General features: G+C 38.1%; 1 protein-coding gene across 13 annotated transcripts in view; it reads right to left on the minus strand.

Moving 5' to 3' along the window:
- The window catches only part of DYM (dymeclin), a 206,531-nt gene that overhangs the window by 88,180 nt on the left and 94,688 nt on the right, over positions 1 to 23,663 (minus strand). For 11 of the 13 annotated variants that reach the window (XM_048079759.2, XM_048079753.2, XM_048079754.2 and 8 more), the window contains one exon: positions 3,497 to 3,661. The exons of the other annotated variants lie outside the window; for them this stretch is intronic. In XM_048079759.2, coding sequence (XP_047935716.2) covers positions 3,497 to 3,661 — 165 coding nt within the window. The remainder of the gene's footprint in view (positions 1 to 3,496; positions 3,662 to 23,663) is intronic. 13 annotated transcript variants of the gene reach the window in all.

The raw sequence follows: 23,663 nt of genomic DNA on the forward strand, positions 1-23,663 counted from the left end.
TCAAGATGTGGTACAGAATCAGAGAAAACAAGTAATTCACAGCAGTCCAATCCAATTTTAAACAACACTAAATAATCAATGCACTTATCCATATTGTGCAAGTCCACACAAAAATCATTTGAGGTTCAAAAACAAACATCTCTTTCTCCCAATCTTCCCTACAGAGACTAAAGCCAAAGAAAACATGTCAGACTCCCAAATGTTTTAACTGTTTTCAAGGACAATACTCTGACACCTTTCCTGTTTGTACTCAAGGTCGGGCCAGTAATCTGCATCATGACACGGGATGGTCTATACGTTCCTGGAATCCAGCCCCAAGCCCCAGCACAGCTCCCACTTGGGGGAAAAAAAGTTTGAAACCGGATAATGAACACAAGTTGGCTTTAAGCAGTACTTCACCATTGCACTGCAGCTACAGAAACATTCCTGGTAATCAGCAGTATTCTTCAAAGCTAACCTCCAAGGCCCTGATCCCACAAGGACTGCATATTCTTAAATTAATGTAATTGCGTAATTCCATTGACTCTGATGGCATGGGAGGAATACGGTTGCAAGGCTTATCCGCTACAGGCTTCAGACAATGTGCCAAAACACTTCTGAAAGGGCATATTAAAATCTTATTAGATATGTTTTGCTGTTTAAACAAACCTAGTATTAAGTAATAAAAGATATGCAAAATGGATAAACCATGCAAATTTGACATCGCATTTCTTTGCCTTTCTTCTCTGGGCAAAAAACTTAATTCACATGAATCCATATAATTTTTCCTTTTGCTGTACTGCTTCACAAACATGTTTACTCAATTTACAAAGCTCAGCAAAACCGTGTTTCCTGCTTTCACACAATGTCAAGCTAGCTATGAAAATAAAACCATCCTTAATTTGTTCGGCATCCCAAAACAAATCATTGCTTGTTAGCTGCCTTTTGCTAGTACACGCACTAAGCCAGTTTCATTTTCAAAAATGATTTCCTGGGATTGACTGCAGCCCAAACAGGTCTAAAACAGACAAGGAACACACACGAGCATTAAAACATCACACAATGAACATGCAGTTCAAAAGGTATGAGTGAGAGAACATACTCCACATCACGAGGCAGAGTTACTACAATAATCAATAACAGCACAGCCACAACAGAATTATCAGACAGTAGTAATGACACATTACAATCCCAGTTTCGGTATTTGTGTTATGCTAATGCACAGCACAGTAAAATAGGCATTCTCTCTCCTCCAGTTTAAAATTTAGAAAAGCCACCAAAAGCAACACTGGCACTAAATTCCAGTCAAAGCCACAACCTGCTGCTGGCTGCCTGGAGACCTGGTGCTGCATGCGTAAGGCATGTGGGGTGCTGATACAAGGACATACGTATGTGCATACACACACTTTTTATTCCCCTCTCTTCCAACAAATTCACTTTAACCAATGTTACTTGTTCAGTAAGTGTGGCATGAGACGTGTCTGCAGATTTGACAGGTGACCAGTATGTTGCACAAAACCATAGTAGCTTGAACAACATTGATCAGGTCAAAGTCCTATGCTTTTTACCAGTAGTACTGCAAAAAGGCATGCAATGGGAAGGTTGTGCTTTGTAAATCATCATAATTACCGTTCTGCTTTTAGAGGAGAGACGGAATGCATAAATTACTAGTAGGTTGTTCACAGGGCAAAAAAGCTCTGTAGTTAATACAGGATGCATGCACAGATTCACATAAGAAAACAACTTTTTTTGCCAGCTCCAATTACACCACTGTATTTGACATTGTATTTGTATTTTCCAGACTGATGCAGGCAAGCTTTCTGGGTACAAAGTCTAGAAGTTGTTTGAATTTTCTAATCATACATAAACAGAACAATGAAAAGAAATTATCTACTAAAAACTGTTATATGTATGTTTTCCTTTTTTTTCTGCTCTAAAAACTTCATGAGCTTGTTATATGAAAATAGAGTATATGGTTATCAGTGCTTTCTTTCATCCATAAAGCCACCATACAAACCAGAGACATTTCAGAAGACATGAATATTAACAGAGGAGCAGAAAGTATCGGCCGTATATGGGTCAAGGACAACACATGAAATCCACCTGTGTTAGCCATAATTGGTGGTTTCATCTCCAGTCTTTCTAAAGGATGCAATATCCACGGTGTAGCACGTAGCCTCCTAAGGAGGACTTTGCCAACAGGATGTTGCAGAGTTTCCATTGTACAGAGCACCAAAATTTCATTCAGACAAGCTGGAATAATTAAGACATCTCTTTCTTTCATGTTTTCAGGATATTATTCCTACATGTAAAACATTCCATCTTTAACAAGATTTTGGTGTGCACTGCCCTCATTATTATTACTCATTTTAAAATAACGTCTGTGAAATCTTATGGGTTTTTTTCCTACTTTAATACTGTATCCCTGTTCCGAATTAATCTGGAGAAAGCCGCTTGGGACAGCTAGATTTTCATCTCCTGTTGAGATCCTTCAGTGTAACTCTCCATCACTATGTACTACTATAAAATTTCTTTTGTACCAGAAGAGCTATTTCAGCTTGCATGCCGTATTTTCTTCACTTGACAATCAAGCTGGTTTTACTTATGTTTACTGTGTGGTCTGTTGCTATTGTATGCTGGCTTAGCTGGGAAGCTGCATTTCCAGTCTGGATGCTTTCCATTTCTTGTCAATTTTGTCATGCAATTTTTTACTTGTTTTCCTAAAGCTTCTAGCATTTTGGTTAAAATATTTAATTATCCATAGCATCAAAAGTGAAATATTAAAACTTAATTTTTACTTGGAATAAACATCCTAGAGGAAATATCTGGGTATCACAAGTAGAATTTATTTTTAAATTCCTATTCTTTTACAGTTTCTGTGGAGCATCTATAATTCTGCATCATGAACATGATGTTATACTGTTAGCTTGGGCTGAGACTCCTCTCATTTGGCCTAATCAAAACTGATACGGCATATAAAAAAAAAGATAAGAGGGATCTGCAAGTGCCATGACAATTTACTGAATTCGAGGGAAAAGTTCATCCTCGTTCTTGAAAAACAAATTATATACAGTATTACTGAAATAATGGGCATCAGGAAAGTATTAGACACTTACATGTAAGACAGCTTATATCGCTGCACTAATTCCAAACAAACTACATAACTGCATGAAAGCTTTGTGAATCACAGCTCACAGTTCTTATGACATAGCTTTGGGAAAGGATTAAAATATTTTCACTCTAACATAAAAAGGATTTAAAACTCCCAAAGGCCACGCATTAATTCCAGAAGTGGTGTTCAACCTTTGATGACAGATAAAGTATTCTGAATCGAAAAAAAACAAAAAGATAATTAAACTTCCACTTCTACCACACTTCTTAGGACACATACCAAAGATGCCATAGACATAAACCATCCCCATTGCCATTTCATGTTATCCATCAGTTTACTCAGAACATGCACAGATCAGTCACAGAGCATGCAGCATGCAGTAAATGGAGAGCAGAGGTTAACAACCTGGAAGCATAGGATCTGAGAATGTGAGAACAAGTTAAAGACAAGAGTTCCTCTCCATTGTCACTGAGGGTCGAGAAGCAATGCTGCAGCGTAGAGCAGTGAGAGTGGGGGAAATACAGTTTGTCCAAGACATATACATATCTCCGCAAGTGGCGGCAGGTATAACTGAAAGACAAGGGTAAAGGGAGAAAAACAGAAAAAGAGGTATTTTCCTTTAAGAAAGCTAATTCATGTTTTAATGTCCAAAGAGGTTTTTGTGCCAAGAGTCAATGGAAGATGCCTAAGTAAGCAATGTAGCAGTTTGGCATAAAACAACAGTTTCACAAGACAGAAGGAACTGCTAGCCTGTGGCCATACGCTGGTTCTGTCAGTACTGCAAAGGGATTTGCCAAGTCTCATGCGTTACAGATGCAAATAATTGTGCCCTTTTTTCCTTCTGGTTGATAATATTAAAAAAAAAAAAAAAAAAGCCTCTCTCAGTTTGCCCTGAAAACAGAAATGCATGAATTTGAATCTAGTTTACAAAGTCTATCATAAGAAACCAACAGAGTATTCACAAAATGTAACGGTACAGTAGTACGTGATAGCTCAGGTCACAGCGGAACTCTGGGGCAAGGGACTGTGCGTGGCACATCCTCCAGAAAGCACCTTAAGCAGCCTAATACATTAGGAGACAGATGAGGCAGATCTTCATGAGCATCAGGATGCTCCCACCAGAGGTTTGCTGTCCCCACTGCAGCCTGGGCATGGGTATCTCTCCCATTTAGACATGCCCTTGGAGTGCTGAACTGGCAAAGCTACTCATGCAGAGACTGAAGACCAAGTTATTTTTGAAGTTGAGTCTCTTTCACTGACTGTGGAATGAAGAAACAAACACCTGAACTCTACTCTGCAGCATCCTTACCAAATGAACACCCATCATTTCATAGTTTTATAGGTTAAAACTCATAAAATTTTCTACCCCAACTGTCTGTATTTCATGGGTTACAATCTTCTGCCTATAATCCCTCAGCTACATGGAGCTAAAACAAACTTAGGAGACTAAATCACTTGTGCACCTTAGGTGAAGAACAGGATAGAAAAAAGTGCCACAAACGGCTGATCCTGGGGCACATTCAGTGTGTCTCTAAGCCTAAAACTTTATCAGGACCAATATCTCTGACTGCTTTAGTATAAATAGCATTCACTACTGGGTTAAAATAAACTACCTACCTTTGCTGAGAAAGTTGAGAAACACAACCCTTTTTGGCAGTTTGTTTGTAGAAATGCTAACCTTCAGTAGAGGAAGCTGCTGCTAGGAGGTAATTCTTAAGCCATCATACCTTTTTTGACTACAATTTGAAAAATTATCAGCATCCTGTGAGCTACACAGACCATTCTTTTCACTCCGCAGGCTGGGGATGGAGAGGATAAGGAATGGCATTTACAGAATTCTGCACTGAGGGGAACTCTCAACACATGAGCATGCCCCTCCAGCTACCCACAGAGGCCGCAGGATTTTTTCCAAAACCAGATTAAAGACGATCTCTTCGAGTGTTTCTGCTTTGAAGACTTAAATCATCGTGAATCCACTGCTTACATTTAGTAAATTGTTCTAACATTTTATGACTGTTACTTGAAAATTGTACCTTATTTCAAGCCTGTAAAGTTCTCATTCCAGATATTTCATCTGAGACTTGTCAAGAAATCGAGAGCACGCTCTAATATCACTTATCTTCAATTCCCATCAATGCTGTCATAGGAATACACATTTAATCTTACATAACAGTAAACTTTCACTCCTGTTTTTGAGGCACTGAAAGTAAAAAAAACTCTTTGAATGCCTTCTCGCTATGTAAGTATTACTACAGTTATATTCTCTACATGTTTAAATTTATTAAATAAAAAAAATTCTCATGTTCCATAAGCCTTAAATTAAGAATATTCTTTGTATTTAATAGCCACTGTGAAATGAGCATCAAAAGAACCCCCCCAGATTTTCAGATGCAAACCAACACAAAATAGCAAAAATACTTGGGAGACTAAAGTTACAGGAATCTGCCTGGTAAAAATCCATCTCTTCCATCAGATCATCCATGATTCCCAAATGCAAACTGGCTGGAAATGAGCATGACAAAAATGGAAAGCCAATGACATCTATAAGATAAACGCAGATGCTCAAAACTGACAGGGATCAAGTCAAAGCACCCGACTCCCTCCTCAGCTACGCTAATGGAATCCTTTGATTTGTACTTTGACATCAAGGGTAGCTGAAGACAGAAAGTGGCATTTAGAAATCTCCAAGGGTTTATTCCCGAGGGTGTTTACTTGTGGGTTTCTTGTTTGTCTTTCACTTTCTCCAGCACAGCACAAAAACTTCCACCAAGCACAGCGGGTGGGTAATTGAAAGAAAAAACAAAACTAAATGAAACACCAAAACCAACACAGAGAAGGCTCATTTGCTAACCATGAAAAACGCATGTTTTTCAATAAAAACATACCTAAAATACTTTGATATTACAAAAGAAAACAGAGAACCTGACATCAGTGAACAGACCAGTAAGCTACCTATTACCTTAGGACTTTTTTCTATTCAAGTTTCTGGCATTTGTGAAAACGTTTCCTTCCCTGATCCTGGCATTGCCTCATCTTGCCCAGAGGCAAGGTATAAAATGATAAGGGAGAGAGGAAACTTCAGTATTGCTGGGCAAATGAGGAAAAAAAGAAAAAAGAAAAAAGAAAAGGCAAATCAAGTAAAACACAGTCAACGACATCACTCTTAAGAAAGAAAGAAAAAAAAACTTTTCTAAAGAGAGAATTGCTATTTCCAATAACTCTCCCCTAACTCCTCTTCCTTTCTACTGCCACTCCAGCAGGACATTTTGTTCTCATAGATCTTCAGACTGGTGAAAGCTTACACTCAACTGCTCTGAGGATACTCTCACCTGCTCATATCAGTCTCTCAGTAATTTCGGAGCTCTGGTCCTCTCCCTTCTGAGAGCTTTTTCAATCTGTCTGAATTAGCAGTAGTTACAAAAATGGATGCTCCCATGATCTCGAACCTCAGAGTAAGTTCCTATACACACTGCTCACTATCTGCCACCCAAGCCCATGTAGAGAAAATGTATAATTCATGAATATAAAACAAAAATAAACCCAATATGTATGTATTTTATTTTTGATTTAGTGCAGCTCTAATGAAGGCAAATAAAAGCGTCCTTTCTACAGAGTCTGGACAATCTCAATTGGTTAAGGCTTCCTGGTGACTTTTACTTAAGCAAAGGCAAAGAAACACTTTAAGATCAATGGGAATTAGATGTCTACAGCCCTGGGGAGCTGGAGGTTAGCTGGGAGCTGTGCTGCTGCTCATGTGACAGCAGAGCCCCATCCCATGTGAATGGGTGCAGAGGCTTTCTGAAGCTGTAGGAAGTCTCTCTCCTGACTGCCTGAGGTCCTCAGAGGACATTGCATGAAACACAATGATAAACAAAATCAACGAAGAAATTATACTTTGCTGAAGATCTTCCAAACCTGCTCTTTTTCATGTTTCTCTGAAGAAAATTCAATGTCCTAAATTGTCCCATTCTTCGGCCAAAGAGTCAGTCTAAGCTCCCACATGCAGAGGATGGAAGGAAGACTGACCTGTCCATCAGAAGCAGCTCTATGCAGTTTCTAGCACTCTTAAATTAAGTCTGTCAATAGGAAACATCTAAATCATTAGAGAACAATGAAGCAGAAACAAGACATGTGGCCTACATGACTGCCAGCTGACACAGTACAAACAGAAAAGCAAACTGCGTAGTTGCTACTTGTTGCAAATATTTTGGTTTAGGTGATCACATCACTTCAAATTTTTAACTTCAACTCCCCGTAATCCAAGAGGTGTACACAAGACTACAGCCACAAGCTAAAAATTTAACAAAATTAACAGTTAAAAAATAACAAGTGCTAAAAAATTCATGATATGCTTAGATCTTTTTTCTTTTTTTTTTAAACTGTAAGGACAGACTTGAACAAGAAAATAGCACTAAGCAAAACATGCAAAGCCACTTACATCCTTATTTATTTAAACAAGAAAGTAAATATTTTCTCTATTGAAGTCAACTGAAATTTTAAAATAAATATATAAAAGACAAAAACATAAACAGCACCAAGCCAACATCTTTTCAGCAACACAGAAATGAAGCAAATTGGGCAGGGTATAGAAGAACGGTCTAAACACTAAGCTCTCTGTAAATACAATATAGACTGAAACTACGTATACAGGATTCAAAAGAAAAACTCCCAATGTTAATGTTTAAGTAATACTAATTCACAATCTTCATCTCAGTGCATGCCAGATTTTATGAAGGTTATAAATCTTCAACTTTATTGAGAAAAAGTAAGGTCTTGAAAACATACATACCACATGTATTAGCTCAGAGAAACTAGATTAATCTGCAGCAATAAAAAAAGCCAATTTTGCTAAGCCTGATTAAATATTTAGGCCATATTGTTTCTGTGGTAGAATTCGAAAAATGCACACCAAACATCTTTTGCTAAGTTTGAAGACTTAATCGCTATACTTTCAAAAGGGAGTTATGCTACAACATGACTCTATGGGAAAGCCAGAATGGAATCATTTTTATAAAAAACAATCAAAGTATAAGCTAATTAAACTGCAGCACATGTTAGTCAGCATCCCAAACTACCTGTATACATGCCGGGAGAACGTTGTGACGTGCTACAAAGTTTTTACTACTGTTCATGTCAAACAACCTATGTTCTAGGAAGCGTATTAGTCATTACTTTCATGTTCCCAAAGACAAATGCAACAAAAATGTATACTACACTCACTCAAACACTACAGAGAGGATGACATTAACTCACTAGATCAACCACTCTGTGAGAATGGCTAATTCATTTTCTGCCGAAAATATTATCAGTGCTGTTTCATACAGTACAAACAGCAGAAATGCAACCCATCAGAAGCAGACCTGCCTTCTTGCCAACAGGAAGAGTACAATATAAAATCAGAATTTTGGACAAATTGTCAGTTTTGTTTAGTAAACTGCTATTTATGATGCTATGAAACATGGTACTGATGAACTACAGTAGAAAGAACATTACCTAAGCATTATGTATATTACCTTTTTTTTTTTTTTTTTTTTTTTTAAGTACCAAGACTATTATGAATGACTGATACGCATGCATCAAAGAAAGGTGGTTTGGGGTGGGTTTCTGCCGCTGCGGTGGTGGTAGCACAGTTAAGCTGCTTAAGATACCATTAAAGTCAGCACTGCAGATGCAGGCAATTGCACTGACTTACTGTTTATACTAGAGCACTTAAAACTTAATTCCTTCTTTGTCAGACAGTTTCACTATCTTTTTCCCTAGTCCAACTCTAAGCAGTCCTGCTTAAGAGTCCAACTCCTAAAAGTCCTAACTCTAGTCCTGCTCTAAAGCAGAGTTAACACTGAATTCACACCAGACCAGGGTTTTGTTCAGTTGGATCTTAAAAGCCTCCAGGGACGGAAACTCTACAGTTCCTCTAGGCTCCTGTGACAGTGCTTGACTGAAAGTTTTTCCGTGTCATTTTCCATAGTCCTTTTTTCAAGACTATGAAAAATTGTCATCTTCCATCAAGCTGGAACCTTTGACTTCAGTTTGTGACCATTCTCTCTCACCTTTCTGCCACAGACCTCTATAATAAACCTTGATCTGCTTTCTCAGTAGCCTTCCCCTAGGTATGGGAAAGCTCCTCTCAGGTCCTACAACGCTTTCTCTAGATTCCTGCAGTAGCTTTGCCACAAAGCCTTCTCTTTTCAAGGCTAAAGAAGCCCAGTTCCCTCAGCCCCTCCCCAAACACCGGGACCTCCAGCCCCCAACGTTGTGTCAGCCCTCCACTGAACCTGCTCCAGTTTATCAACACCTCCCTCATGTCTGAGGGCCCCAAACCTGGATGCAGATCTCCAGATGTGATCCAAGGAACGCCAAACAAAGCAGAAGTAGCACTTCCCTACACGTAGGGGCTATGCTCCTGCCTTACAACCCCGCATGCTGCTGGCCTCCTGGGCCGCCAAGGCACACAGCCAGCTCCTGCTCGGCTTCACTGGGGGCCTTCCCTAATTTCTATGGCTTGTCAAAAAATGACAGCCACGGGTCTTGCAATGGCCTGAGTCAGCTCTCACACAGCAGACAGATAGTTTCACTGGGTCCCATGAATGTCTTTGTGTCAACTCTCAAGTTATCCATGACTTCATCCTTTTTTACTACTGGTAGTTTCCTTCCTCGATCCCTGCCGAACTTCCTAATCTAAGCAACAGTGTGACTTCTTAGCCTTCTAAAAATAGTTCGTTCTTTCAAGCCTACTTTTCAGATACAAGTATCTAAAAATCACTAAATTTACATCTCACAGCACAGAGTGATGACAGGATTTTAAACTGCATCATTGTAAACAGCAGCTGGGGGGGTCGCAGGGTTAAAGGTGACATAACAACACAGAACAGAGAAAGATGAAAATTATTTAAATACTTCAGAAGAGATTATTTGTGATAATGTGTCACAGACATAAGTTCCCATGCCCTGATGAGGCACTCTTGTCACTGTGCTGGCCAAATGCACACAAAAGGCTTATGAGAGGGGCATTAACTTTATGCATAGAAGCATTTATAGTGAGGGAAGACAAGGAAATGAAAACCAAACAAATTCTGCAGATACTTGATAGACTGCAAATCAAATAATAAACACATGAGATTCTTACACAAAAAGGCAAAACTATCTCTGTACAGATGAAGTTGTGTTAAAAAGAACACGAGGATTTGTATATTAGAATCAGACGTGAGGAACTGATGACCCATAAGAAAAATGTTATGAAAGAGCTGGGAGGAAGCCTTTATTGGGGACCGATGTTTGAGACAAAGAATGAAGGCGTTAATCACCTAAATGTACCAATTCCTTGGACGGCACATATCCACAGCAGCTTAAGAAATGGTAAGAATGGTGCTTTTGAAACGTTCTGAGCTTTTATCCTTTGGACAGACACTTGTGATAAGCCACAGGCTCTACACGGGATTACAGGAGATGCCTACTACATGAGCATTAGAGCAGACATCTGTATCCCTGCACCAGCTACAACCCTGCAGGCTGCATGAACCTGAAAGCCCTGTCAGGAGAGATGCTGGGGCAGAGCAAGAGGGGGAAGAGGGGGCTCTCGGGCAGTCTGCTGACGAGTCTTTGAAGCACTGCTCGCAGCATTGCAGCACCGCTCGTCTGAGCCTTCATCCTGTTTCGCAACAGGATCCTTCCAATCTGAGCCCCGTGTAAATTGCGGCATCTGGAGAAACCTATTTGTGGACCCAAGAGCACAATTAATGAGTTACAGAAACATGTCTCTACACAGCTTCACAGCAAATTTATTTATTCATTGCAGATCTAAGTGTATTTACTTTACCTAAAAGCCTGTTCTTTCCTAAACTTGCTGAAGGCCATTACCATTAAAAAGGTTGAGTCATTCAACAGTTATAAAGACCTGATGCACATTAAAGTTGTTAAATCCTGATTCTTTCTTCTGTACCTACAGTTTCATCCTCCACTTAAAAGTGTCAGATGTTTTAAAGGGCAATATTCTAGTTCTTAGCCATGCAAAATAAGGTGAAAGTATATGGTGGTGAGAAATACCTTGGCTTACAGACTCAAAAATGTCCAACTGTTTTCTGTCCTCCCCAGATCAACTAGAAAGTCTGCTTTAAAACGGTCATGTAACTGTGGGGTCCAAAAACAAGATTTCAATACGTGCATAGATCTATAGGCAACTGTAAGTTTGAAAAGATTTGAACTATAGGTTTGAAGGAGACTGCTCTTTGGATGGGACCGACACAGTTCAGCAGGGTGTTACCAGTAAGTGTTCAATTTTCCTCTTTGCAGTCACTCATACCTATCCTGTCTTCACACTTCTGGAGAGAGAACTTAGCTCACTGAATTGCAAAGCTGATAAAGCATTGCACATATATACTGACACCAGTTAAAATGTGAAATATGGAGCAGCCGTACAAGAACAGAAGTCATGACTTATAATCAATGCTACATTATTTTATACTGATGCTTGCTTACAGCCATAATACAATTTTAGTTTGTCAGATAAATCCTTGTAAGTTCATTACTCATTCATCTATTTAGATCATAGTTGACAGTTTTTTTCCAGAAAGAAAATTTCTGAAAAGGAAATAGTACATGTTGTATCTGAATAAAGCAGTTAATGAGCCAAATAGCTTGCAACTGAAGATAAAAGACAGGTTCAAGCAAGTCATTATCTTGAGTCACTTCGTTATTTCTTTTAAGGAACACTGTCCTATAAATATGTTCAATTCAAAACAAACTGCAAAAGCAAAACGGCAGTTTCTATAATTCTACTAGGACAAGGATAGTTTTTAGAATACTATTAGAATTCCCTTTTTTTTTTTAAATGTCAAATCTTTTGTAGGACAATTTATTTCTACAGAGCAGATTTTTTAAAATGCAAAATCTATAAGGTTCACTTCTTCAGTGTACTTTACATTAGACACCCAAATCCCAAAGAATCTTATAACCAGTGGGATACAACCCAATAAATGTTTTAAGGGCATTAATCTTTTTCTTCCAGGCCAGCTAGAAAAAATCAAAATTGCACTAGCAGGACTAGAATAACGCTGCTAGCTTTCACCTTTTTGCTTCCTATCATGGTTAAAAATGCAGAAAACTTAAATGACACTAGCTCCTGAGGGCTAAAAGGAAAAAAAAAAAAAGATCTTTACCAAAAAACAAACAAGATAAGGGTGGTTTATGGCAGTCGATCATATACATGTCTTCAGATTGATCTTTAAAGCAAAAGAAATAATGCTTGCAACAAAATAAGAACTCATTTCAGAGAACAGCATCTTCTGCTTTAGGTTTGATTCAGAGCACCAGCTTCTCCTGCAGTCCAAACAGCTCTTTTTTTTTTTTTTTTTTTTAAGACTCACATTATTAGAGCAGGGATGTGTGAGCTGTACCTCAAGTCTCAGGCTGCAGTAATTCACTCTTCCAGTACAAAAAAAAAAGCAAAAAAACAAAACTAGCAGGTGCTAGATTCATTAAAAACCAGAAGAAAATAACTTCACAAACACCATGTTAAACCACGGCACTCAGTACTAAGGATTCTGTGGACACTAAAACAACACAGCTCCTTCAGCCAGAGCTTATGAAAGCAGGTAAATCTCCCAGCTGCAAACTGCTGGAGCCTGGGATACTAAATGAGGTGAGTGTCACTGTATGCTTCATCTGCCTTGACAGACTTTGTGCACAGCCACCAGGAAATGCTGTCGGATAACACTTGCAGGTTGAACTGGACTTTTGTCTCAAACAACAGTTTTAGGAGCCAAAGAGAAGCTCAAGGCTTTTACAACCATTTTTTTTGCTGGTGCTGGCTTTGTCTGCGGAAGCGTTTTAAAGAAGAGGCAGGCATTCTCTCTTCCCTCCCTAAAATGGGTTTAGTACTTTAAAACACAGTATTTTTAACATGATCCTTGATGATGCAGATTGTGCTCTGCAAAAATCCTTCTCAGGAATGATCCAGTACACACGAGACCAAGTCACAAAACTGCTGTCCTTTTTGTCTTTGAGGGTTTTTTGTTTGTTTGCTGTTGTTGTTGTTGGTTTGTTTTTGTTATCTCTGGATGGGAAGTGCAAACAGCTTCTTCAGCCCTGAATGGGAAAATAGTTCAATTTCATTGGAAATACGGAAAAATGCTGAAATCAATTTATGTGTAAGCCTTTCTTCTGGAACTTGCTAAAAAGAGAGAAGTTTTTAAAGCTTTGTTCTGCCATATAGCAATTAGTACCCACATTTTGCTATGAGTAAGACTCATTTCATAAATACGTTACTTTTTGATTATCCAATTACTTTTAACACTACACTACATAATCAAGGATCAGTTTGCAAACTGGGGAAAAAGAAAACAATAAAGCCAAAATACATTCCACAGACGTTATTCTGGAGGTATTTAAGAGATGTGGATGTAGCACTTCAGGACATGGTTTAGTGATGGACTTGCTGGTGTCAGGTGAAATAGGTATCGAGACTTCAATAAATTTTAGTTCTGAGGCCAAGTTTTGTGCTAATTTGAATTATGTTCATTACTCACACATTCTGCCAAGTGGTGACTTACAGCTTGAAAGATGCTGAAGTGCTGCACAATTTCCTAAATGGCAGAAGACTCACGAATTGTAGCAATGAATTCCCCCCAAGAAATGCAAGAATTATCACAATCTCTACATTTTACAGGTCAGCAAACTGCTTCAGTAGAAGAGAACTATTTTGACCAATGTTGAACATTTAGTGTGGTAAAAACTTAGATTTAAAACAACATTTCAAGGCAATCAACAATGGTGTTGTTAAAGAACACTGTGTGCTACGATATGCAGAGCAGAGGATTGGCAGTATAACACCGGTAAGTTTTCTTCCTTGCAGATCTCTCCACTCTGCATCATCATATGTGAAACAATCCCGAGACAAAATGAAGAATTAGTTTGCCCAAGACCCCTCCCTGTTTCATGCTGATCCAATCCACCTCAAAATAAAGCTACGAGTCTGTCCACCTGGGAAATCTCCAGTATCCCATGAATCCAGGGGTGCCAGGCTCCAAGCACTTCTAACGGCATGCAGGGTGTTCAACTGCTCACGCCAGATGGAGGACGAGGGTATTACTATCCCATCAGGTGCCCACTCAGAATCCCCAGTGGGTTCAAGCAGGCTTAACCCAAGTTCATTGATATTTCCATGTTGGAAACAGCTGATATCAGCCTAAAACCTCATCTGCATATGTTATACCCAGGCAAAAAACAGGCCTACCCGCAAGGAGTACTCCTCTTTCTGTTAATACAGCTAAAACAGCATTTTGATATATCTGACTACAATTACACTCAACAAATACCAACAACGAATGCTTCACTCCTTTAAAAAATTAACTTACATCTACTTTGCTAAATTCTATCAGCAAGAAGATTTTTGGCACTAACATTATCTTTTCCCTTATTTGTTGTTGCAACTGTTGTCTCCCCTTTCGTCAAAGCCTTTCCTACTAATTGCAATGACACCTCCCAACTTTGGGATTGCTGATCAGCTTATAAGCGTCCCCACAGCTAATCTAGGTCAACAAGCTACTAATAAAGCCAGCATATGATTCTTTACCACTAAATTGCTTTCGTCTCCCAACAAAAGCCACTCCACAGAAACTCCGTGTGTACAAGAAGCAACACTGATATAGTAGAGAGCAAAAAAGATAAAAAGCAATTGCAATGTGTGCCTGTGCCAGCAGACAGCTCATGAAAGAGCAATCTGCCACTACCAGAAACCCAACATTGCATAGGTGATACAAAAATCTCTCTGAGTATCCTGCTGTGCGCACATCTTCTACTGCTACCAGTCCCCAGATTAAAATCCAACTGCAGACTCGGTGGCTTGGAGTTGTTTGATCTTCCCTTTCCCAAATGCCCTCTTGCAAATGCAGTCGGCACACTAGAGTATCATGAAGGCCCTTTTCTGAAAAGCCATTCATTTTCACTCCATTTGGAACACACCGTAAAAACGGGATTATCATTTTTGTACCATACTGCTCTGTGAGGAAAAAAAAAAATCTCATTATAAAGAAGTTTCTCATAAATAGAGTATCATTTACATCCAGGTTGGATTTAAGTAGGCTCTCCTTTAATCTACCATGCTACAAAACTATCTGAAAGTTAAGCAGCATTAAAAGCAAAACGTCTTTGAAGCTTCTAATTCTCACTTCTGAGGCAACGTCAATCAGTCAATTTTGTGGCGTTCCATACTGAGTAGAAGTTATTGCTAAAAATCTAAGGCATACAGCATATAGTAAATGTCACCAAAGCAAAGGACAGGCTGCAAAAAATCAACACAAATATTTCAGAGTAACAGATTCATCAGGAATAGTATTATAGGGCAATGGAAGTTTGCTGGGATGGATGGGGGGGGGGGTCATTTTCTACTGCTTTAAAGCAAAGACAGAAAATCAAACATGCTAGTTGAGTTGCAGGTAAATCATCTAAAGTTGAAGAAAGATGCTTTTCCCCTGTTTAGATCAGTGACATGACAACCCCCACGAAAGTCTTAGGGGACAGGAATTAGAGGATGCCATCGTTTCTATCAACTGGTCTCCCAAAGCAGAGTCAGGCCTGCAGGGCATCCTGCATGCTCATGGCTTGCACCATGAACACAGGTGATGAAAGCCAGCATAATTCTGATTTAGAAAAAAACAACTCTTGTTTAGAAAACTTAGCAACAGTATGACTAGGTTCTTTTCTATTACTTTCATTAACGTAATTTCCTTCTAGCACAAGTATAATCTGTGTGTGATGAAAAAGTAAATAAGGGGAAATAATTACCTATTACTCTTAAACAGCTCAGACCAGAGATATTTACACATCGCTATAAGAAACCGGGGATTTGTGACTACACCCCTCCCAACGTCTGCAGAGGCAGAAATCACTACTTCAGTGAAACATTGCCATCTATTCATTTTCCCTTTTCTTTTGGTTACAAGAAAGGAAGGGGAAAGCTGATGCTTGGGGGGTTCGATATTTTAACAGCTCTGGCCACAGGGCATTTATTCCAAGAACACCTTTCAGAACTTGATCTTTTATTACTGCATAACTTGACTTGTGAAGTCTCTTGATATACACTGGTGTGAGATCAGACGCTTCTTTTCTCAAGGGTTTGCTATTATGGACACTTTGCTATTATGATAGAGAGAAGAGCAAACTGAGATTTAATTGCCCAATTAAAATTTGAACCCAGAACATAAAAGGCTTGTCTACAGATTGGTCTTGCAGTTGCTTTGAAAAGCTGCTGCTGAAGTCCAGGCTCCTGCATGGTATGGTGCAAACCTGCATGTTTCAGAGCATCCTCCAAGCCATGCAGTTCTGAGCAACACAAATACCTTCTCATAACAGTACCAACAGAAGAGTAATAAAGGACAGAGCAACTAGTTTTATGTATTAATAAAAATAAAGGTCAGTTATTACACTATGACTCTATCTACTGGCATTTTACTTTTTTTTTTTTTTTACCTTGCTCTTTGCTTACTGAGAACTGAAAGCTGACATTTCTGAAATAAAACTTTTCCAATATCAAAGAGTTACACCTCCAAATTCAGAATATAAGAATCTTCGTATTTGAAAAATGGTTCTCTCTCATTTAATACCATTCATTCCCTGATGCAACAAAGCCAGAAATATGAGTTTAACAGAAATATTGCATACTCTATTCATCTAATTTCTTTCACTCAACTCACACATCTCATTTAAAATCTGAAGTGCCTACTATGCTGAAATTCTACCAATTAAAAATGAGACTCTTGCATGAGAAGCAACTTTACTGAAGTTTGCAAGTGAGAATGAAATTAGAAACCAAACAGCTTTGAAGCATTCATGCAGAAACCTGGCAAATTTTTTTTTTTTCCAGTTTTGCTCCTTAAGAAATGCCTTTGATTTGGGTAACTCAGTTTCAGTAGTTTTCTGCACCAACTGTCCCATTGCCATACTCAAATGAAACAGGAAGCTGTATGTTAAAGGGCTTCCCAAAAGCACCGTGGACATCAAAGGGAATAAAAAGGCAGGAAAATCAGAATGCTCACAGACTGTAAAGCCATGTGGGAGAGAAATGTATTTATCTTCCTACATGTGAGCAGCCTTGTGAGTTCTGAGCTAGCAATTACATCTCATTATTGTCACTGTTAGGAAATTTTATGAAGCAATTGGTAAACTCTAATTTCATCACATTCACACAATAATTTCAGAATTTTCAGTTTAATGTGGTCCTTAATAAGCAGGTCAGATCACACATCTTGCTGCTGCACAAATGTTTTTCTTTCTTTGTAGAACACACACATACCGGACTACTTGAATAAGCAACTGCCTGGGCAACGCAAAATGTCTTCTGCTTCTGTACAAAGAGATCCTTTTTGATGAAAATGTAGGTTTGGAGTTAAGACAAAGCAAAAAACAAACAAATGAAACCACAGTCCCAACCCCCAAAAAACACATTAATACAACTTACTGCTAAGGAACTGATGATAAACATGAAACTACTCTGACACTACTTTTTTGCTTTAGAAGTCAAGCTTGTGGAGTAGGTAGGAGAGCTTTCAATTTCTCCCCAAAACCATAAAAACAGAAAATTCCATGTGCAGACCTGAACAGGGCCTTAGAATTGACAATTTCAAAAGACTGCCAGAAATAAAAGCAAATATGACTTCTAACTTAACAAGTCGGGGATGTAAATGTGTTTCTCAGCCTCAGCTCTTCTTTTGGCTCTAAATTTAAGGAGTTAAGCTAGCTTAAGTGAGCTCACCTACATATTTAAAAAAAAACACTTCACCTATATATATATATATATGTATGTATGTATGTATATACACACATATATATATAAAGCAAGAAAACACTTTAAATAGTCACAGGCCAGGAAAAAAGGCCAGGGTACCACACCTAATGAACAGACGCATTACAGAGTCCAGCATCATTCTGCCAAATACAGGAAGACATGAAATATACGATTAATTTTCTCCTTGTCCCTAACTCATAAAAAACAACTGATCATCTAGGGGAAAGAGGAAGCAAGTAACAATGCCCTCTTCTTTTAAGAATAATACAATATAACAATTGATAATGTGACAAATTAATCTGATTATATAAGACCTATAAAAAGGTAAGCAGAAACAATACTAATGAAAGATAAATGATCTAGCACTCCATCAAATTACTTAAGGAACATTACAAAGATGTGCCATTCTATGAAGATGATGAATGAAAACATTGCAAAAAAAATAACCACTTCAATAAGGGACATTGTGAAGTAACCAAAATTCAGATTGACCATCCCAGCACATATTTATATTGTAAACAAACCCATTCTTGGATAAGCAGTGAACTTGTTCTGCAAATATACCAGTATTAATTTCTGCAAACCCAATCATTCAATCACTTTACCAGTACCTAGGAACAAGGCACAAATTTAAGTGATTAAAAATCATAAAGATGGAAGAAAACCTTCATAGCAAATGTTTCTATAGTTCACGTTTTAAACTAGAGTCAGTACTGTAATCACAAAAGTTTTTTACAGAACTCTGACAATTTCATTAGATCAATTGTGGCCATAATTGAAACGCAGCTAATAAGCTTGAAATCATTAAGATTCTAGATTCACATTACTCCATATTTCAACAAACTAGCTACATGGTTTCACAGGCAGCAGTATAAAATACACAGCCACATGTCTCTATTAAGAAAAATCAGAGATTTCTTTAGGAATAAATCAAGTTAAAGGAGCACTGTAATGGGAAATACATTTTGCACTCCTGCCATACGTATTGTTCACTCCCTGTAGCACTAACTCCAGAAAGCTTTCTTCTCATCCAGTATGAAATTTGCGAAGTGATGCTACTTGCAGCTGGTAATTATTAACAAATGCTTTGCAGCAGCAACACAACATTTCTACAGAGACTCGAGACAAACTTCGAGATGACACTGGATTAAAAATTGTCTTGAACCAAACTCAAAAGGTGCAGTTTAAAGCAACACCATGCACTCTTATTCTTAAAGAACTTAAATAAATATTTTAATTCAAGAATATCCCATAAGATTACTGTAAGATGAAATGATAGTAAAAAAAAAAAAAGAATCAAATAATAAACACAGTAAATCACAAAACAAATGGTTTGTTTGGGGAGGGGAAACATCCTCAAACTTGCAGCATGTATCAGAATGGATGGGAATTTTTCTTGCTAGATTATGAAACACAATTGTCACTGCAAATGAAGACATTCATCAAAGGGAAACAAGAGTTTCAGCCTCTTCTCAGAGGACAAGAGGAAGACTTTATGAACCACAGAAAAGCAGTCACACTTCAGTACTGAAGCACGGATATTTAAGCACACTACTGCCAGCTCTTAGGAAAAAGCACACAGAACTACTCTGAAGCATCATCCTCCCAGATGTCTTACAGCACTCATCACCACCAGCTTCCAAGGCTGCTGGGCTAGTGGGGAGGAGAGTTGCTGTCCCTGCTTCTGACAGACTGCAGCAGAATGAGTACAGCCAGCTGTACATCTCATGCTTTGCTCTCCTAACTGAGGTACGGCAGAGTTAGGGTGACACTCAGGTATTACACGCTATATATTCTCATGATCCAGCATGCACAAGTTAATGAAGCTTCTGATCTGCTAAACTAAAATCCCATTTACGCAAGCTTTTTTTTCCCCCCCTCTACCTAACTCCCATGCTCATTAGGAGAATGACAAAAAACTATTACTTCATATTGTTCCCTGAACCTCGCTGAAGTCTCTAGACAGCAAAAGAAATCAACAAAACGTGACATAGGTGAAATTGTGCCATCTCTTGATATTTCTCTTAAGTTATCTAAAGGAGAGAAGTGCAACTGATGAAGTGTTCATAGTGGGTCACACAACTGTGCACATAAATAGCTGCTACAATAGCACAGAAAAAAAGTAAAATTAGCCCCGTAAATTCATTAACGTTAAATGTGCATGTCTAATTAGTGAGGTGTATGGCAACCTCTAGTGGTATATGCCTGCTTAGGAAACAGCAAGCATTCCTATACATGAAGCCATAGAGATATAGGAAAAACATTCGCCTTAGGTAATCAGCCTTCTTTTCGTCAGTAATTTACTAGAATGACTCAGTGATGAGATGTCAAAACACTGCTGTTCAGGGAAAGACTTTTCCTTCATCTACAAGTGTGACACACACTAGAGCAGGCAGACTAGCTGTAGAAAAGCTGAATGTCATAAAAACTGTCTCCAAATAGGATAAAGGAATTAATGCCAAGTAACTTGCGGTTTTAAGGGACAAATGGAATACCTGCAGTAACACATCACTTAGGTTTGTAGTTTTAGTTTTTGGTAATTGTACTTGCAGAATAAAGCAGAACAAATGAAGCTGACACCAGAGAAGCCGTCCAATGCAGGAAGCAAAGGAAAAACCTATCCTCACAGCAGGTACGTAGCACTCCACCTGGACGTGTTTTGTTGCTTAGATACTGTACAGCTCCTACAGTAGCCTAATCATGTGTGACAATAGTGACTTCAACACAGATTTTTTTTTTTTCATTTTGTTATCGTTTTTTAGTAAGTCTACTAATATAATTTAAAAGTACTACAAATGTCAGCACTTGACAATACGATAGAGTCACAGTACAGTGGAAGAATATCCGTGGCACATTGCTGATAAAAAAGCTCTGTGTAATTAAAAACCAACCAGTGGTAACAATGGACAGAAATGGGAAAGATTTCAGTATACACAAATTCGGGGCAGTCTACCACAAAAGACATCCAACATTAAATGAATACTGCCCTGGATCTTATTAAAAACCATCTTTTTACATCTATTTTTACTTCCCACAGCTGCTTGTGATAAATTCATACAAATCTGTCAATTTTTATGCCTGCTGGAATGTGAAATGAATTACCCAACACTATGAAGTTGTATTTTACTGAGATCATAAGTATAATATATTGAATATTTTCGGCTAATTCTTTCACAGAAAATAGTCTTAAGAATTTAGAACAATTGGCAATTTCTGCTCAGAATAGGATTAGGAAAAAGCTTGCATGGAAATGGAATTACTTCTCACATTAAGGAAGGAATCATTAGAGCATCTGGTGAGGCTTAAATTATTACTGTCTATTCATTTGTATTGCTAAGCAGATTTTAAGTTAAGTGTTTCACAGCTATTTAATCTAAAAACCTATACCCTAAAATACTTACTTATAAAGTCTTCTTTTTGGTCTTTTCCTTCACAGAAAAAGCTCTTATTTTTTATTTTATTTTTTAATTAAGGATACTGTGGTTTATTTTCTCAGACATGCTTGCACTCCGATAGTAGAATCCGAATAAGAATATAAATAAAAATATTCTACTTTGGGATCATGGAGCAAGTTGGGTCCATTGGTGCTGGGTAAATTTAATAACTGTGACTAACAGACTTTGTAAGATAGGAAAAGAAAGGACAATGTATGCTTCAAAGCATTAATCTCTCATGAAACGTATGTGTTTATAAATATTCATTCCTATTAATTTTCTTAACCACAACTATTTTATTATTATTTTAGAAGTATATATCTTGACAAGAAATAAAGCTAAACTATTTCCTTTATGGTACTTCAGCCTGCCAGGGAAACCCTGGTTGAAAGCTCCTGAAATGAAAATTCTACCATATGAGCAGTGAAGTCCACAGCCTGCCTCTGGAACCAACTCCTCCTTCCACCAGCCTGCCCAACTCCTAGCTGTACAAGACATTTTAAAACAGAATTTAATACATTTTATACTAGGGTAGTTTGATTTATAAGCAAACATGACTATTGTGACAAATTAAATCACAATCTTGGTGGCCACATTGGCCTATTTTTAAGATGTACAGTTTTATAACTGCAGAATAAGATTGTGGGTCAATTAAAGACAAAAATTGAAAACAAACCAAAAAATCATGTATATTCCCTAGCCCTCCTCTTGTTTTTCTGGTTCTGTTTCAAATTTAAAGTAATCTCTTTCATTACAGTCTCTACTATACAGTAATATGGAGCATCCGTCTACAAAAAAAGCAGAAGCTTAAAAATTATAGCGTGGAATATCTTATAGCGTGGACTATATAAGAATATTATATTGTATATGATGTATCATATATCATATTGCCTTTTTGGTTTGCATTGCAGTTGATGAGTATGACCATTTTTTGTACTTATCCTTATTCCATTATTTCCAACCACAACAATACAGCTCCAACCCTGCCAGCAGCTGGTGGCTGGTATAACCAGCAAACTGCTAAGACTACCATCCTACCAGACTTGACAATTGTCTCTCTACAATTCTTCAGATGCGCTGAAGTCTCAGAACAAATGATCTTCCATCTGTTCCTGAGAACTACTGAAGTGTTAACTTGAAGCAGTCTGACTGTTTTTAGACCAAATTCTCAATCTGCCCTCTGAATGACTAGACAGCACAGTTCTCCATGCATTTGAGCTTTTGTTGTTTATTATTTGTACACAGCACAGCTAAGACCCCAAGCTAAGTCTCTCTGCTAAATGCTGTACAGAAACCAATCAACAGTAGCTACTAATAGCTTACACTTTTGGGAGTACTACGTTTTGAATATGCCAGCACTCTCTTGTTTGCTCTAAGGTCTCTTTTTCTATTTGGCATAACATTTCAAATGTGGCATTGTTAGTCCTTCAGAGAATAAAATATCAGAGCACCTCTTATAATTTGATAAAGAATTTCCATGCGATATAATTTTATTTTCCTATTTTCTGTCATTCACTGTTATTCTTCCTTACTGCATGCATCAAGCAACAACAGAATGATACTTTCAATAGGAATAGCACAATTATTTCACAACTAAAATCAAGTAGCAACATTAAAGTCACATTTCAACTATGCATGTCTAGACAGATGACAACGCACCACAACTTCACAGATGTTGAAATGCTGCATACAAGAAGTGCAAGATAATTTAACTGGGTTACACAGCCTCCCTTGGGTCTTGAGTTGGCTCTCAAACACCATGGAGTCAATCTGCTTCAAAGATACAGTTACAGATGGTGAACACTTCATGTGAGGAGGTTGGAAGAGCCTGGCGTATGGAAGAGCCTCACAGCACATAAAGGCTCTTTTTATGTTTCAGAGTTAAAATGCTGAGGTGAGATGTGTAAAAGTACTGAGGTTACTGCTTCTCTACTGACAGCTGCCACGTCTTCTGGTGAGCTAGCAGACCACAGACTTAGTCATTTCATCACCTACTTAAAACAATCCAGATGAGTTTACTCTGAACCATGAGTTTAAATTTTGAACAGTAGATGTCCATGAGGAGTACAGCTACTTAAGACAAGGTCTGAAATATGCAGAAGAAAAAAAGTGCAAACTCAAATTCTGAATACTCACTATCGCAGGGTACGAAAAGTGTGTGTATTAGCCAGGTAAAAGGTAACAATGGAAAGCACTCATCCTGATTAGAACTTGATACCTTTGCAACCAAGCATTTCCAAAAGAGAAGAGGCTATGAGAGAATTAAATCCTAAATAGCGGTGGCTTAAGAATGAGATGTGTTTCTTGTTAGCTGAGTCCTTTACAAAGTGTACAGGCACGCAATTATCATGTACTTATT

The sequence above is a fragment of the Anser cygnoides genome, chromosome Z (assembly GCF_040182565.1).
Source record: "Anser cygnoides isolate HZ-2024a breed goose chromosome Z, Taihu_goose_T2T_genome, whole genome shotgun sequence".
NCBI classification, from domain to species: Eukaryota; Metazoa; Chordata; class Aves; order Anseriformes; family Anatidae; genus Anser; species Anser cygnoides.